The following is a 14,203-nucleotide window of genomic DNA, read 5'->3' on the forward strand; positions in this document are numbered from 1 at the left end:
GCAATGATGTCCATCCATGGCCCTTTGGAAGCAGGCACCCCATTTGTGACCCCAAAAGGCAGATGGGTGAACTGGTACAACCTCTGTCCGGATTCAAACCCGGTGTAGATGCGATCTGCCTCAGAGATTGGAATCTGATGATACGCGCTGCGGAGATCTAAAGTACTATATACCGAGTACTGTGCCACCTATCGGACCAGAGAATCCAATCCCGGGAGTGGGTAGGCTTCCAATTGGGTAAACCGATTAATCGTCTGCAAATAGTCGATTATCATGCGTTTGCGGTGAGTGTCGGTCTGAACCACCAAAACTTGGGCTCCCCAAGGCGATCGACTAGGTTCGATTATGCCCTCATTTAATAGCCATGCAGTCTCCTCAGCAATGAATTGCGTGTCAGCCCGTGAATAGCGTCGCAATTTAACGGCAACCGGTGTACAGTCAGGAGTCACATTGGGAAACAGCGACAGTGGTTCAATTTCCATCCCTGCAAGAACACACACAGCAAGAGTATCATCCCCACCAAATTCCATTCCCAAACGACCATGCCGATGGAGAAAATCGTGTCCTAGCAACACTTCTGCACACAACGCTGGTAAGACCATTAAGTGTACATCCGGAAACATTCGGCCATTAATCACAAGCTTCAGCCGGCATTCCCCGCGAGTGGGTAGCCATAGCCCTTGGGAAGCCATAAAAATTCGGTGTGTTGCCCCGAGAATCGGCCAGCTATGCTTCTGAACAAGTCGTAAATCGACATAGATGTCAGTAGAACCCGTGTCGATTAAGGCGTTCGCGTTCTGCCCCTCAATCATGATTGGAATAACAGCGTTGGACAGTCCAGGTGGCCCGGTATTCGTCGAGTCATCCAGAGGGGGTGCTCGAGCCACGTGCGTGGACCCGACGCCAGCTAGCGTCGATCGTGAAGCCGAACGTGCCCCAGGCGATGAAAGGATCCCAGTCAAGGGCATTCGAGCCGAGCACGGCGCTGATTGTCTCGCCGGCGAGTTGATCCTAGTCAAGGTCGCATGAGCTGCGCGGGGCCCGCGCGGGGGGGGGGAGGGGGAGGGTGATCCCACTGAAGGCCGTGCGGGGCGCCGATCATCTCTCGGGCAGAGAGAGGATCACAGACAGAGTCGAGTGAGTTCGCCGGCCCCGTGACGAGCGACAAACCTTTGCAAAATGTCCTTTCCGAGAACACAAATGACACGGTCGCTTCTCTGGCCGGACAAACTGACCTTGAATAATTCCGGTTCCGGCAGAAAAAGCACTTAGCATTACTTCCGGCTGATGGAGCAGCAGCAGCGACAGCTGTCACACTCGGGTCGAGATCCTCGAGAGCATCCGTTGTGCCCGATTCCAGCAGAGGTGCAGCATCCGTTTGCTCCGCGATAGTAGCTCTCTCCGGTTGTGTCGCACCGGTTAAACCCGCAGTGACGTACGGTCGTTCGTACGTTTCTACTTGTGCTTGTGCTTCTTGGTACACGAGCGATAATTTATGAGTTTTTTCCGGTGTCAGATCCGTTTCTTCAAGCAATCTCTGTCGTATGATAGGTGAGTGAAGACCAGGAACAAATTAATCTCTCATCAAATCGTCACATACTTGTTCGTGTGTCCATGTTTCTGTCGTACAGTCCTTCGCTAATCGGCGAAGTTCCTGAACAAAGTGGTCGATGGCCTCCGATGGGTCTCGTCGCCGAGACGCGTGCAGATATCGAGTATAGACCACGCTCAGAGTCTTGATGTAGATTCGTCGCAATTCTTCCTCAGCGGCGGCGTACGTGGCGCACTGGGATATGTACGTGTAAACTATATGCGACACGCGGGAGTTCAACACCGCGAGCCTGGTTGCATCAGTGAGACCCTCTTGGGCTCCCAGGTAGCTGGTCAGCAGACTTAGCCAATGCTGGAGCTGCGCTGACACGTCTGGCGCCTGAGGATCCGCTCCGAAGATCGGAACTTGTATCAGCTTATGAGTCATGGTGTTCCCGTTCAAGACAAGAGAAGATTCAGAATTAATTGTTGTAAAACCAGAGTTACAACATTGTCTCAGATTTGTGAGTTTAATTCTGAATCGATATCGAGCAATACCTGTAAGAAAACCAACAAGCAACATATCAATATTCAGCATTCATAGGAATCAGTAATGGATTTGCAACTAGCACAAGCAAGCCTGGAACAAAGGAGTAATACGCACCATCTAAGTATGCACAACATTACACACGATAAATGTCACAGGAATGATCATAGCGCTGTCTGTCTGAGTTCTTATAACTGCCGCACAGCGGACAGAAGCCGCATAACACCTGGGTTCAAACTTAGACACAATTTCATTACAGACAGCACCTTTGCAATTGGCCTGTTTAGCACCATGAGGAAATATTCTCATTTTCCTCTGTCATTATCATTCTCACTCTTGCATTCATTCTCTCTACCCCTCTCTACCCCTCTCTACCCCCTCTCTACCCCCTCTCTACCCCCTCTTTACCCCTCTCTACACCTCTCTACACCTCTCTACACCTCTCTACACCTCTCCCTCTCTCCATACCTTCAAAGCCATCCAGGTCCTGATCACCAAGTCGAGCCACTGCCAGGCCGAACATCGAGTTCGTTTTTCCCGAGAGACGGACATACTTCATCTGAGCAAAGGAGCCGCCATTGTTGATGAACACGTACACAGCACCACCCACCTCACCCGATTTATCCAAGTAGTTGGGAGCACCGACCACCAGATCCATCCACCTTTCGGCACACAGCATTTCTTACATCCACGTTGTTTTGGAAATGACCGTTCATCGTAAAAACAAAATATTCAATCAATATTCCGAACGGGAACTTGTAATCACTCAAGCGAAGCATTATCTTGTAAACATGCCCCATGAAAAACAAAAAACAAAAAACAAACAAACTTTAATTCGTTATAAGCTCAATATTTACTGCTTTACTTTACTGTTTACTAAGAAGCTGTGGGAGGGTTTGAATTTATTCTTGTTCTTCATGCCGATTTAGTATTTGTTGGTTGGTGAGCTGCTGCCATAGCCCAACACATTAAACTACTCGAGCTTTGTTTGAGCAGGAGCAAGAATGTCTTGGAAAATGTTGAAGGTTCTGGGAATCACGTGACTTGTCTCACAGTATTTATTACAAGGGTGATTCAAAATGGGCACTGACTATTAGTGCTCTGAACTAAGTACGCACTCTCATGGGGCCAGAACACTTGTAGTGGGGCGGCTTAGCCCAAATATTCAAAAGAATTGTGCATTTTGTGATACAAGCACCAAATTTGGCACAAATGTACATTAATATGTTGCGAACATTTTCAGATATTGGGCCACTTGAAATTCCGTAATTTTTTTTTCAAATTTTTTCAAATTTCGTAATTTCAAATTTTTCGGGTGACACCGTCACAATTTCGGTCTTCGAGGCCGGCCGATAGGCAAGTGTGACCGGAAGGGACGAGGTTCTCCTGACCACGTGGCCCTCGATCTGGGAAGCGAGAGGCGTTCCATTAGTGGACAGGCCCCTCACGCCCGACTTTTGGGCGGCCCCGGCAGTCCGTTTGTTTTGACGTTCCGTGACAGGCCCCGCACCCCCACCTCCGGGCCGACCGGAAGCTTGTGCTGAGTACATCATACCTGAACAACTCAGTGAGGCAGAACACAGCAGTGCACACCAGGGTGACCCCTTCAGTGCATAAACCAATTAACCTGTCCACTGCAGGGCATATAGAAATGAAGTTATTTTCTGCATATAATAATAATATAAGTTCAGTTCTATATAACAATTTCTGTTATCACCACTACCACTACAACTACCACTACTACAAGCTTTGTCTGGAATTTTGTGGACTAACAGACAAACAGACATACAGACAAGCTGGGATCAAAACATTACCTCCTTCCACCATTGAGTGTAGAGGTAAACATCATGGAAATTATATCATGCCCTAGATTTAATTCATGCTTACCCATGTATTTGCTTCACTGGTTCACAAGGTCTTTTGCATACATGTAATTCAGACTCTCGTCTTCATTGCTGACCACACAATGTTCGCAACATATTAATGTACATTTGTGCCAAATTTGGTGCTTGTATCACAAAATGCACAATTCTTTTGAATATTTGGGCTAAGCCGCCCCACTATATCGGCCGGCCTCGAAGACCGAAATTGTGACGGTGTCACCCGAAAAATGTGAAATTACGAAATTTGAAAAAATGTGAAAAAAAAAATTACGGAATTTCAAGTGGCCCAATATCTGAAAATGTTCGCAACATATTAATGTACATTTGTGCCAAATCTGGTGCTTGTATCACAAAATGCACAACAGGTTTGCTATGCTGCTACACTATTGGCCAAAACTAGTGGGAGCCCATGCCAGGATACAAGGCCTCAGAATAGCCGATGCGGTTTTACTGTGTGGGAAGGGTAGCCACTTCTCTTTACTTGTTTTCAAACTAGCAGCAATGGCAGGAAGAGAAGATGCCTCCACAAGGTGTTTTGAACACCAATGTTAAATACAAAACAAATAATCATACAAAACAGGTAATAAACTAGAACACCACTCAGTAGAGCGCATACTCCCGCCGTGGGTTTAGTTGGAATAATACGTTTTGTTTAACATCCCCTCTCCCCAAAACAATCAATGAAAAATAAAGTAGGCCCTAACGGTCAGAGAATTTATTTTGATATATCTCGGAATTAGAGGAGAAAAACATCATTTAAGAATAAGAATAAAAGCTTTAATGCAGCAAAACAGAAAAAAAAATTCCCCAAAAAATTCCCCAAAAAAATTCCTGGATTCGGAATAATATCTTGAGCTTCACCAAAAACTAATCAATTCGTCCTTATCCCAAGGGCAATCATCCCACCAACTTTCATCCAAATCCGTTGAGAACTTTTCCAGATATCTTGTTCACAAACACACGAACACACACACACACGGACGGACACGATCGAATGCATTACTCCCTGCGGGAGTAATAACCAGAGCGAAGTCGATGATGTGCCATCGCAAATCCCCACGCTTCACACCTAGAGCAGAGTTGAAAATGGCAAAAGGTTCCACCAGGAATGTCCCAATATCAAATTTGGGACTACCCCATGAGGCACGAACCAGGGATAAAATCCCAAAAAATATTTACACATTTCATGCGTCCCCCAATGTTGATTGCATATACAAAGTTTCATTCAAAAATGTGCCAGTAATTGCATTTTTTTTTTTTGGTATACAACCTTTCAACCCCACCCCTGGGGGCAGGGCCAAGAGTGATACTGCTCTTGCACCTTCTTGGCATGAAGTGATCATAACTAACAAGTTTGGTGAATTCTGCCCAACTGTTTCGAACAAAGACAGACAGACCCGATTTGCAATATCCCCGTTTTTGTTTTTGTTTTCCAAAAAACACGAGGCTAAACATGAATGAATAAATATCAATTACAATCCCTTCTAACCCTCTGGCAAATCAAGTCTGCACAGAGTTGCTACAAAGACGAGACAAAGACCCTTATTCTTATCTACAGCCCACATGGACAGAGGACAATGGTCAGGAGAAGCGAAGCAATAAAGCAGTTGGGGGAGCAGGTGAATTGTGAAGGGGGAATGTGAACCTTAAAGAGGGTTGGGGAAGACTTAATCTTGGAGGTGGGAAGGAGGGAGTGAATCCGGGAAGGGAAAAATGTGGGGGCATCCATTCATCGGGTCACTTACCGGCTTCGCGGTCTACTTGATAGACATACGATCTAGCGCATTGAAACACAGACGTCTTATGCCCCACTTAGCACAAAATAGACCAATTGGGCAAACAAAAAGACCAAAATCTTCCCCCATTTCCATTAAGTTGCACTGCAATCAATTTTAAAATTAAAAATTTCTCGTATCCGGTTCCGGATTCGGATCTTCACCAAACTGGAATTTAAATTGGGAATTACATACTAATCCCTCCATTAGTGCGGCGGGAAATCTCAAACCCCTTTTGCATGTTACTAACAATGTCCCAAGCCCCGCCGCACTAACGGAGGGTGAAATACTCTCCCTCTTTTACAATCTCGTTCTTCTCTTAGGCAAAGCCTGGCTACTGGTTGCATCATTCCTGGGTGTGCAGCCATGCTGCCGATGCACTTCCCCCTCCACCCCACCCGCACAACACGAGATTAGGGAAGGAATTTAGAATTTGGCCAGGGTATCAGCAGACAATAGGCAACTCTTATCAATAAGATGCAGTGGGATCCTCAAAGTCCACGAGCAAATGTTAGCTCATCGGACAGCTGACTTGATAGTCCTTCTGAAGGATAACGCATGCTGCTTGTGAAGAAGCACCAGGATAGCAGGTTAAATCTACGTTGAGAATGGAACCCAGACAAGACATGTCACAGGTGAGTCTACGCTACCTGTGAGCTATCCTGTTAGCACCGCTCCCCAAAGTCGTGTTTGAATCAGTTCTTTCAACATTCACAGATTATATTCTCCAGGTCTAGTGGACTTTCTTCTTTTTAAGGACACATTCTGATCAGTAGTTCAAACCAAACTTCCCCCAAAACATGCATGTGATGAACAATTCAAAAAAAACAAAGCTTGCTTTAAATCACAACAAACTCACGTGTCTGCATTAAAGTCAGCAACAGCAAGAGAATAGCCGAAGCCAGAGGCGATTTGGAATCCAACCAGCAAGATTTTCTCGACGAGGTACTTTACGTCGGGCTCTAGAAGCACAACCGCACCAGTGTGGTTTACGCGAGGTATACCAGCCACCATGGTGTACTGGTTTTTTTGAGTCAGGCCATAGCTGCCCGTCACTGAAAATCCTGTGGAACAAGATCCGCACCACAAGCGTGGGATGACATGGGATATTCAATGCAAATACAGTCATGTGAAAAAGTAAGTACACCCCATGTAAAGCTTTGACTTTTTCAACATATTTCAACATACAGCTATTTGATCTTCATTTCAACAATATTGATAGATAAAGGTGATATAATATAACAAATATCATGAAACATTTACATTTTGTAGCCCATTGTATAATTTAAATAAACATAAATGCAAATTTTGCATGTGGAAAAACTAAGTACACCCCATGACATGTTTTTTTTGATCTTTTTAACATATGTGGACATATCAATATTTGATCTTCATTTGAACAGTATCTACAGTTAAAGGTGATCTAATTGAACAAAAAACAATGAAAAGTTGACTTTGCAATACAACAAAAAATTGTTGTACAGCATGCACAATTGCATGCACAGCTCGTTTCAAACCCCCCCACAACATCTCGATGAGATTTAGATCCGGGCTTTGACTTGGCCATTCCAGAACCATCCATTTCTTTCTTTTTAGCCATTCCTTGGTGGATTTACTGGTATGTTTAGGGTCATTGTCATGTTGCAAGGTCCACCTTCGGTTGAGCTTCAACTTTCCGACAGATGGCCTCACATTATCCTCAAGCACCCTCTGTACAATGAAGAATTCATTGTGGATTATATGATGGTGAGCTGCCCAGGCCCTGATGCAGCAAAGCTGCCCCAAACCATAATATTTCCACCACCATGCTTTACAGTTGGTATCAGGTTCTTGTGGTCAAATGCTGTCTTTGGTTTTTGCCAAACATGTCTTCTGGTACTGTGGCCAAATAGCTCTACCTTTGACTCATCTGTCCAGAGCACATTGTTCCAGAAGTGCTGGTCTTTGCCGAGGTGTTCATTGGCAAACTTTAGTCTTGCCCTGATGTTCTTTCTGGACAGCAAAGGTTTTCTCCTGGCACACCTCCCATGTAGATAAAATTTGTGCAGCCTCTTTCTAATGGTAGACTCGTGCACTTTGACATCAACAGTGGCAAGAGCTACCTGTAGGTCCCGTGATGACATTCTGGGGTTCTTAGAGACTTCTTTCAGCATCTTGCGGTCTGCTCTCGGGCTGAACTTTCTGGGGCGGCGTGGCCTGAACAAGTTGGCAGTTGTGTGGAATCTTCTCCACTTGTAGATGATCTTCCGGACAGTCGCATGATTGATTTAAAATTGTTTGGATATCTTTTTAAATCCCTTCCCAGACTCGTAGGCATCTATAACCTTCTTTCTGAAGGCCTCAGAGAGCTCTTTTGATCTCGGCATGGTGACGCCGCACACTTCAACAACAAAGAGCAAACCAAACTAAATGTCTGAGGTTTAAATAAGACAGGTTCCTCCAAGAGCCTCTCTAACGATGTTCTAATCATTTGCACCTGAGCTGGTGCAGCTGATTCTAATTTAAGGTATTTGAAGTTGTGATAAATGTAGGGGTGTACTTACTTTTTCCACATGCGAAATTTGCATTTATGTTTATTTAAATTATACAATGGACTACAAAATGTAAATGTTTCATGATATTTGTTATATTATATCACCTTTATCTGTCAATATTGTTGAAATGAAGATCAAATAGCTGTATGTTGAAATATGTTGAAAAAGTCAAAACTTTACATGGGGTGTACTTACTTTTTCACGTGACTGTAGATGGAAAACACCAATGAAAATGGCAACCATTGAACAAAACTCGTCTTGGAAATCATGGTGTACAGAACAATGAACATTTCTCTCATAATTATTTAAAGTATTTGGCAACATGAACAGGGGACGTGATGTGGAATACTGTATATTTAGATATGGAACACCTGGAAAGCTCATCAGAGAATGATAAAGAACATGTAGTCACAACAGTTAAGTCTAGACTATATGAGGCCTGCAGATCCAGAGGGCAGGAAGCAGAATCAAACATTGTCTTCACTCACTCCAGCCAGAGAGCATGGAACATGGTATACCACCCAGTTGGCAGATCGGCAAAGATGACAGAGTACCTAGTATCACCTGACTCTAGAGCAAGAACCTGGCCTCATCAGCAAAGGCCACTACCCCAACCCAGACAAAGCATTTTGCTGCAAAGTAAATGCCAAACTGAAGCACTTCCAGACAGCACCATCTGCTGACCATGGATTGGCTGTGGACTTCAGCACATAATAATTCAATTTTGCCCTGGAAAGCCTGAAATGTGGGAAAGCACTCGGATCTGATGACATTTACGTGAAGCAGTTGAACGCCAGCACTCGCTTACTCCACTGGCTTGAGTGCTTCATGTCCGACTGCCTTTCCTCACTCAGAATTCCAAAGCTCTGGAAGAGGGCCAATGGTGTGGCCACTTTAAAACCCAATAATCCCTGACACATCCCAAAAAGTTACAGGCCAATATCGCTGCTATCTCCCAGTTAAGGTCCTTGAGAGGTTCATCCTTAACAGGATAGAACCACTTGTTGAGGTAGCACTCCCACCAGAACATGCGGGTTTCAAGAAGAATCGTAGCACTGAAGGTGAGATTCTGGCTGTAACCAACATTATTGAGACTGCCTTTGAATCATACCGAAATGTGGGGCTGTCTTCTTTGACTTGTCTTCAACATATGATACAATCTGGCACCGTGGCCTGCTGCTGAAGCTGTACGAGAACCTAAAGGATCACCACATCGTCCACTTTATCTAATTATTGATCTCCAACTGCTGCTTCAGAGCCAACCTTAATGGACACACCAGTAGAATCCACACCCTCGAGAATGAAGTTCCGCAAGGCTCAGTCTTAGAGCCCCTGCTGTTCAACATGTACACATTAGACCTCCCTGACACACCAGGTACTAAGCTTGCCTATGCCGATGACCTTGCGATCCTGCATCTTTTGAGGAAGTCGAGGCCACTATCAGCCGAGACCTTGCTTCTATGGGCCGCTACAACCACCAGTGACGCCTACTTCTCAACATCCAGAAGTCAGTTTGCTCTGTTTTCCACCTTCAGAACGGTAACGCAGTCAAGCAGAAAGAAGTCCAGTTAAATAACATTTGGCTTCCATGCACGCATGCTCCTACCTACCTTGGCATGAAAATGGACCGGTCCCTGACATTCAAACAGCATGCAGAGAAGGTAGTAGGGAAAACAGCTGCTAGAGTTAACTTTATCCGCAGACAAGCTGGCCATGACTGAGAAGTTGATTTCATGACCTTACGCACCTCGGCACTTGCCCTGGTGCACACCCATACAGAATACCGTGTGTCTGCACGGGGAAGGAGCCACCACACGACGAAGTTAGATGTGCAACTCAACTCTTCCTTAAAGGTCATCGGTGGATGCTTTCACCCTACTGCCACCCATCACCCCCCAGTCCTTGCAGGCATCCATACCCCTCACATTAGACAAGCAGCCATCAGTAGACAAGCAACACTCAATGCATTTCAGAACCCTGACCACCCCTTGCACAACAAGCTAAGAGAAGATCTAACCCTCCAAAAGATTGAAAAACCCTTTCCTAGAGTATCTCAAACCTATAACACAGCAGACAATGACCTGAGCAAACACACGTGGCAGACGAAGCAATGGTATACCTACCAACAAAGCAGCAGCCGACAACAACTTCCCTGTTCCACTAAGCCTCCTGGTTCAGATATGATGAGGAAGGAATGGTGTCACCTTAACTGGCTCCGAACGGATATTGGCAGATTCCATCACAACCTGTTCTCCTGGGACCTTGCTGATTCATCTCACTGCGAGTGTGGCCTCCCCCAGACTGCAGATCATCTTATGCAAGACTGCCCCATACGCCACCAAGAGGGGAGTTGGCAAGAACTACAGCACCTGACCACAAGGGCCTGAGGCTGGCTGAAAACAGCTAACTTCCTGTTGTAGGCAAACAACTCAGAGAAAGGCCACATGAAAGAAGAAGGCCAAACGAGACATTAACATGATTATGTATCGAGGATTGATGATCACTGTAACAGGAGGGGGGGACCAACTCCATATTAATGCCCATGATTTTGGAATGAGATGTTCGTTGGTCCGCATACTTTTGGTCATGTGGTGCATCATTGGTTCTACTATGTGACTGTGAAGCCTGGAAAGTAACAAAGTGGCTGCACAGAAACTATAATCCTTGGAAACCAAGGCTTTCAAGATCATTGGAATATCTCACGATGAAGCTGAGCCTATGGGCCTATCACTTTGCCATTTCCGACAGGTCGGTGGTCTCTCTGTCTTCTTCCGCCTCATTTCCATTCTTGTACCCTCTGCCCTCTCCTTGCTTTGTCCCACCCAAGTATCTGCAGGATGCACATGGTCGACTAGCAACCCCCTCCTCGTGAAAGTGCCTAAATCCAGAATCACTGCTCACCTCCGCTCATTTATTCCTCTTTTTTTTCCCCACCTGAATAACAAACTTCCACACTCTTCAATCTCATTCTTCCCTCCAGGTCTTCAATACAGTTGTTCACCAGCATCTCAACTTATCTGAAATCTTGGTTGAAGGAGAATTGGATGACCTAGAGAGACCTAGTGGTATATGGTGGAAAGGGAGCTGAGGGAGCGAGGAACCTCCTGGGCAGCAATGAGCCCAAGACAGACTAAAGTGGACCGAACTCTTCAAGACGAACGAGCCAGGCATGACAGGTTCTCAAGCAAAAGCTAAGCAGGCTTTCCGTACACAAGAATGCCAAAGGCCTGACTGCAAGAAAGTAGAAGAAGAAAAATCCATAGTTGGAAACCTTACAACGCTTTTTCATATTTAAAGATATTTAGAGCAGAAGGTTTTATGGGAGTCGAGTGAAAAAAGACGGCAATGGGAGGATAAGCTGTCGAAGAACACATTGATGAAAGAATCACGATGCATCCAAAGGGTTCACAAAAACAACAACCTCGAAGGGGAAGTTCAAAACCAACATTTTAAAGCGTCAGGCTTGGTCTCGTAGAAGTTGTAAAGACAAAGACCAAGACCAAGACAATAATTGGTCTTGTAGCATCAGTGGCTCACATGGGGCTCCTCTCAATTGCAAATAATTTGGCCTATGGTAGGTAGTACGAGTAAGACACTGGAAAGGAGAACGAGACGAGGCTGATATTCGTAGGCCTGATTTGCAATTTTATTATTTATTTTTTCTCTGCTCACCAACTTGACTACCTTTTGTAACCAGGCCCGATTGCCTCACACTGGTTGTAAACCCCTTTGGAATGTGGAATGGTTGAACGGAGCCCCCTCAGAGCCCAAATTTCCCCTTCCTTATACTCGGATAACGTTCCGTGTACCAGGTTGTGATGTTTTACTCACATTCTCAGTTTGTTTGTTTTTGGTAAATGATGGTTTGTCAATGATCTACAGTGGCCTGACAAGATGGCCTAAAGGTATGCACACTCACCTCCAAGCTGTCTAGCCTGGGTTTGAATCCCGATCCAGCTATATACACAGTCATCCCGGTGTTTTATATGCAGGGTGATTTATCAATGTGTGCGCCGTCCCTTGGATGGACGTTAAATGGGCATCCAATCGGACAGCATTAGTTGGTGGATGTTAAAGATCCCATGGTGTCCTTCACGAAGTGTAGGCGAGCAATCGCCGGCACCCTGGCCAAATTCCAAATTCCTGCCCTAACCAGCAGTGGGCATGGCATCAGTGGCACAGTGGCACAGCCAATGATGCTACACAGCAGCCTTGTGCTGCACACGAACGAACGAATGAACGAACGATCCACAGTTAAGTTACTCACCCATGTAACTGTTAAATGTCACATTCACTTTTTTTCTCACATCGGTCTCCTTTTCGTCTTCGATGTTTCCGTGATCCTGGTGGATCCTTCTTACCCATACCATACCTGGGTAGGGAAGCACAAATTGTCGCAAATCAAGTCCGCATATTATACCTTTCAAGTATCCAGCAACCATTGCAACTTTATGATGTGCACACCAACATCTGGTCATATTGCAGAGAATAAATATCAAAACAGATGAGTGAATGAATGAAAAAAAACAACAACAAAAAACACCTTTAGAGGCCATTTTTCCCCGCAAGCGGGGGTTGGCCTTTTTCGAGCACCGTGGTTGTTGTTGTTTTTCGGTCCCCTTTTTGAAGCAATGTTTTACGGCCTGATGCCCTTCCTGCCGCCAACCCTTTTTGCTGCCTTTTACGACAAACAGGGAATTACCAGTGAACTGGTACTCAATTAGCCGACCTCGGAAGGATGACAGGCTGAGTCAACCCCCCTGGCGTTAATTCAGTGATCGACCGGGATTCGAACCCAGGATCCTTGGATCCTAAGCTGGCACCCTAGCCGCTAAGCCAACGCCAGGAGTGAATGAATGAATGAAATGAATGAAATGAATGCATTCATTCAGCCGAGTCATTGTTGCTATTGAGCATTTCACTGTTGTTTATTGGTCAGAGCATTTTAAAATATAACTGGTGACGTCGATGGTGCAACATCACAAATCCCCACACTTACCACCTAAAGCAAAGCTGAAAGATGGGAAAAGGTTCCACCAGGAATGACCAAATATCAAACTTTGAGTTAAAAAAAATCTTCCGTTTGGACCCCCGTGACCCCAAGTCCCCACCGACTGGGGCATGAACCAGGGGTCAAATCCAACGAAAAGCCGATATATATTTCATGCGTCCCCCAATGTTGATTGCACATATAAAGTTTCATTTAAATGTTTTAAAATGCGCCAGTTATTGCCGTTTTTCGTATTTGACCTTTTGACCCCACTCCAAGGCTCCTGGAGGTCACAGCCAAACCGCTTTCACACGTTCTTGCCATGTGGGCTTGCCAAACTTGGTAGTTATGATGTGGTGATCATAACTACCAAGTTTGTTGGATTTCTGAACAACTGTATAGCCATAGGAGGAGGTAGATTGATGAAGGACAGATGTAGCCGATTACAATATCCTCCTGTTTTTGTTTTTATTTATTTATTTATTTAAGCGTGTGGATAAATATATTTCCATGAGGTAGTTTTCCCATCAAGGTCATATTTCCTGAATACGAAAATCTGGAGCATGAGCGGAAGCGACCAAAACAATATATTATACTGTACAAGCAAAAGTATGCGCCCCCAGGAACAAGAAAGGTTCAAGTTCATCTATCAATTTAAATTATTTCATGGACTTTATAACGGTTAATTGTGTTGCACTCTTGGTTTCACTCAGAGCCAAAGCTCTGAGCTACTTGCACATCATCGAATCCACCGAATATTCATTTATTTATTTTTGTATACATTGTCGAGGCTCGTGGAAGAGCTAGTACTAGTACACTGAACGGATAAGGACGCAACAGGACAAAGAGGAACAGTAGAGAGAGGGGTGGGGGTGGGAAACAACAGCAGTGTTGAAAGCCAAGATAGAGGGAAACTTGGACAAATAAAGGGTGTGCAGAGGAAT

General features: G+C 45.0%; 1 protein-coding gene across 1 annotated transcript in view; it reads right to left on the reverse strand.

Moving 5' to 3' along the window:
* Positions 1-14,203, reverse strand: part of LOC137415488 (integrin alpha-6) — a 137,413-nt gene that overhangs the window by 81,320 nt on the left and 41,890 nt on the right. Inside the window, exons 5-7 of the mRNA XM_078766677.1 lie at positions 12,537-12,641; positions 6,595-6,799; positions 2,546-2,739 (exon numbers count right to left, since the gene is read on the reverse strand). Of these exons, the coding sequence (XP_078622803.1) occupies positions 2,546-2,739; positions 6,595-6,799; positions 12,537-12,641 (504 nt within the window). The remainder of the gene's footprint in view (positions 1-2,545; positions 2,740-6,594; positions 6,800-12,536; positions 12,642-14,203) is intronic.

This window comes from Myxine glutinosa, chromosome 12, assembly GCF_964187855.1.
Source record: "Myxine glutinosa chromosome 12, kmMyxGlut1.1, whole genome shotgun sequence".
In the NCBI taxonomy this organism is placed as follows: Eukaryota; Metazoa; Chordata; class Myxini; order Myxiniformes; family Myxinidae; genus Myxine; species Myxine glutinosa.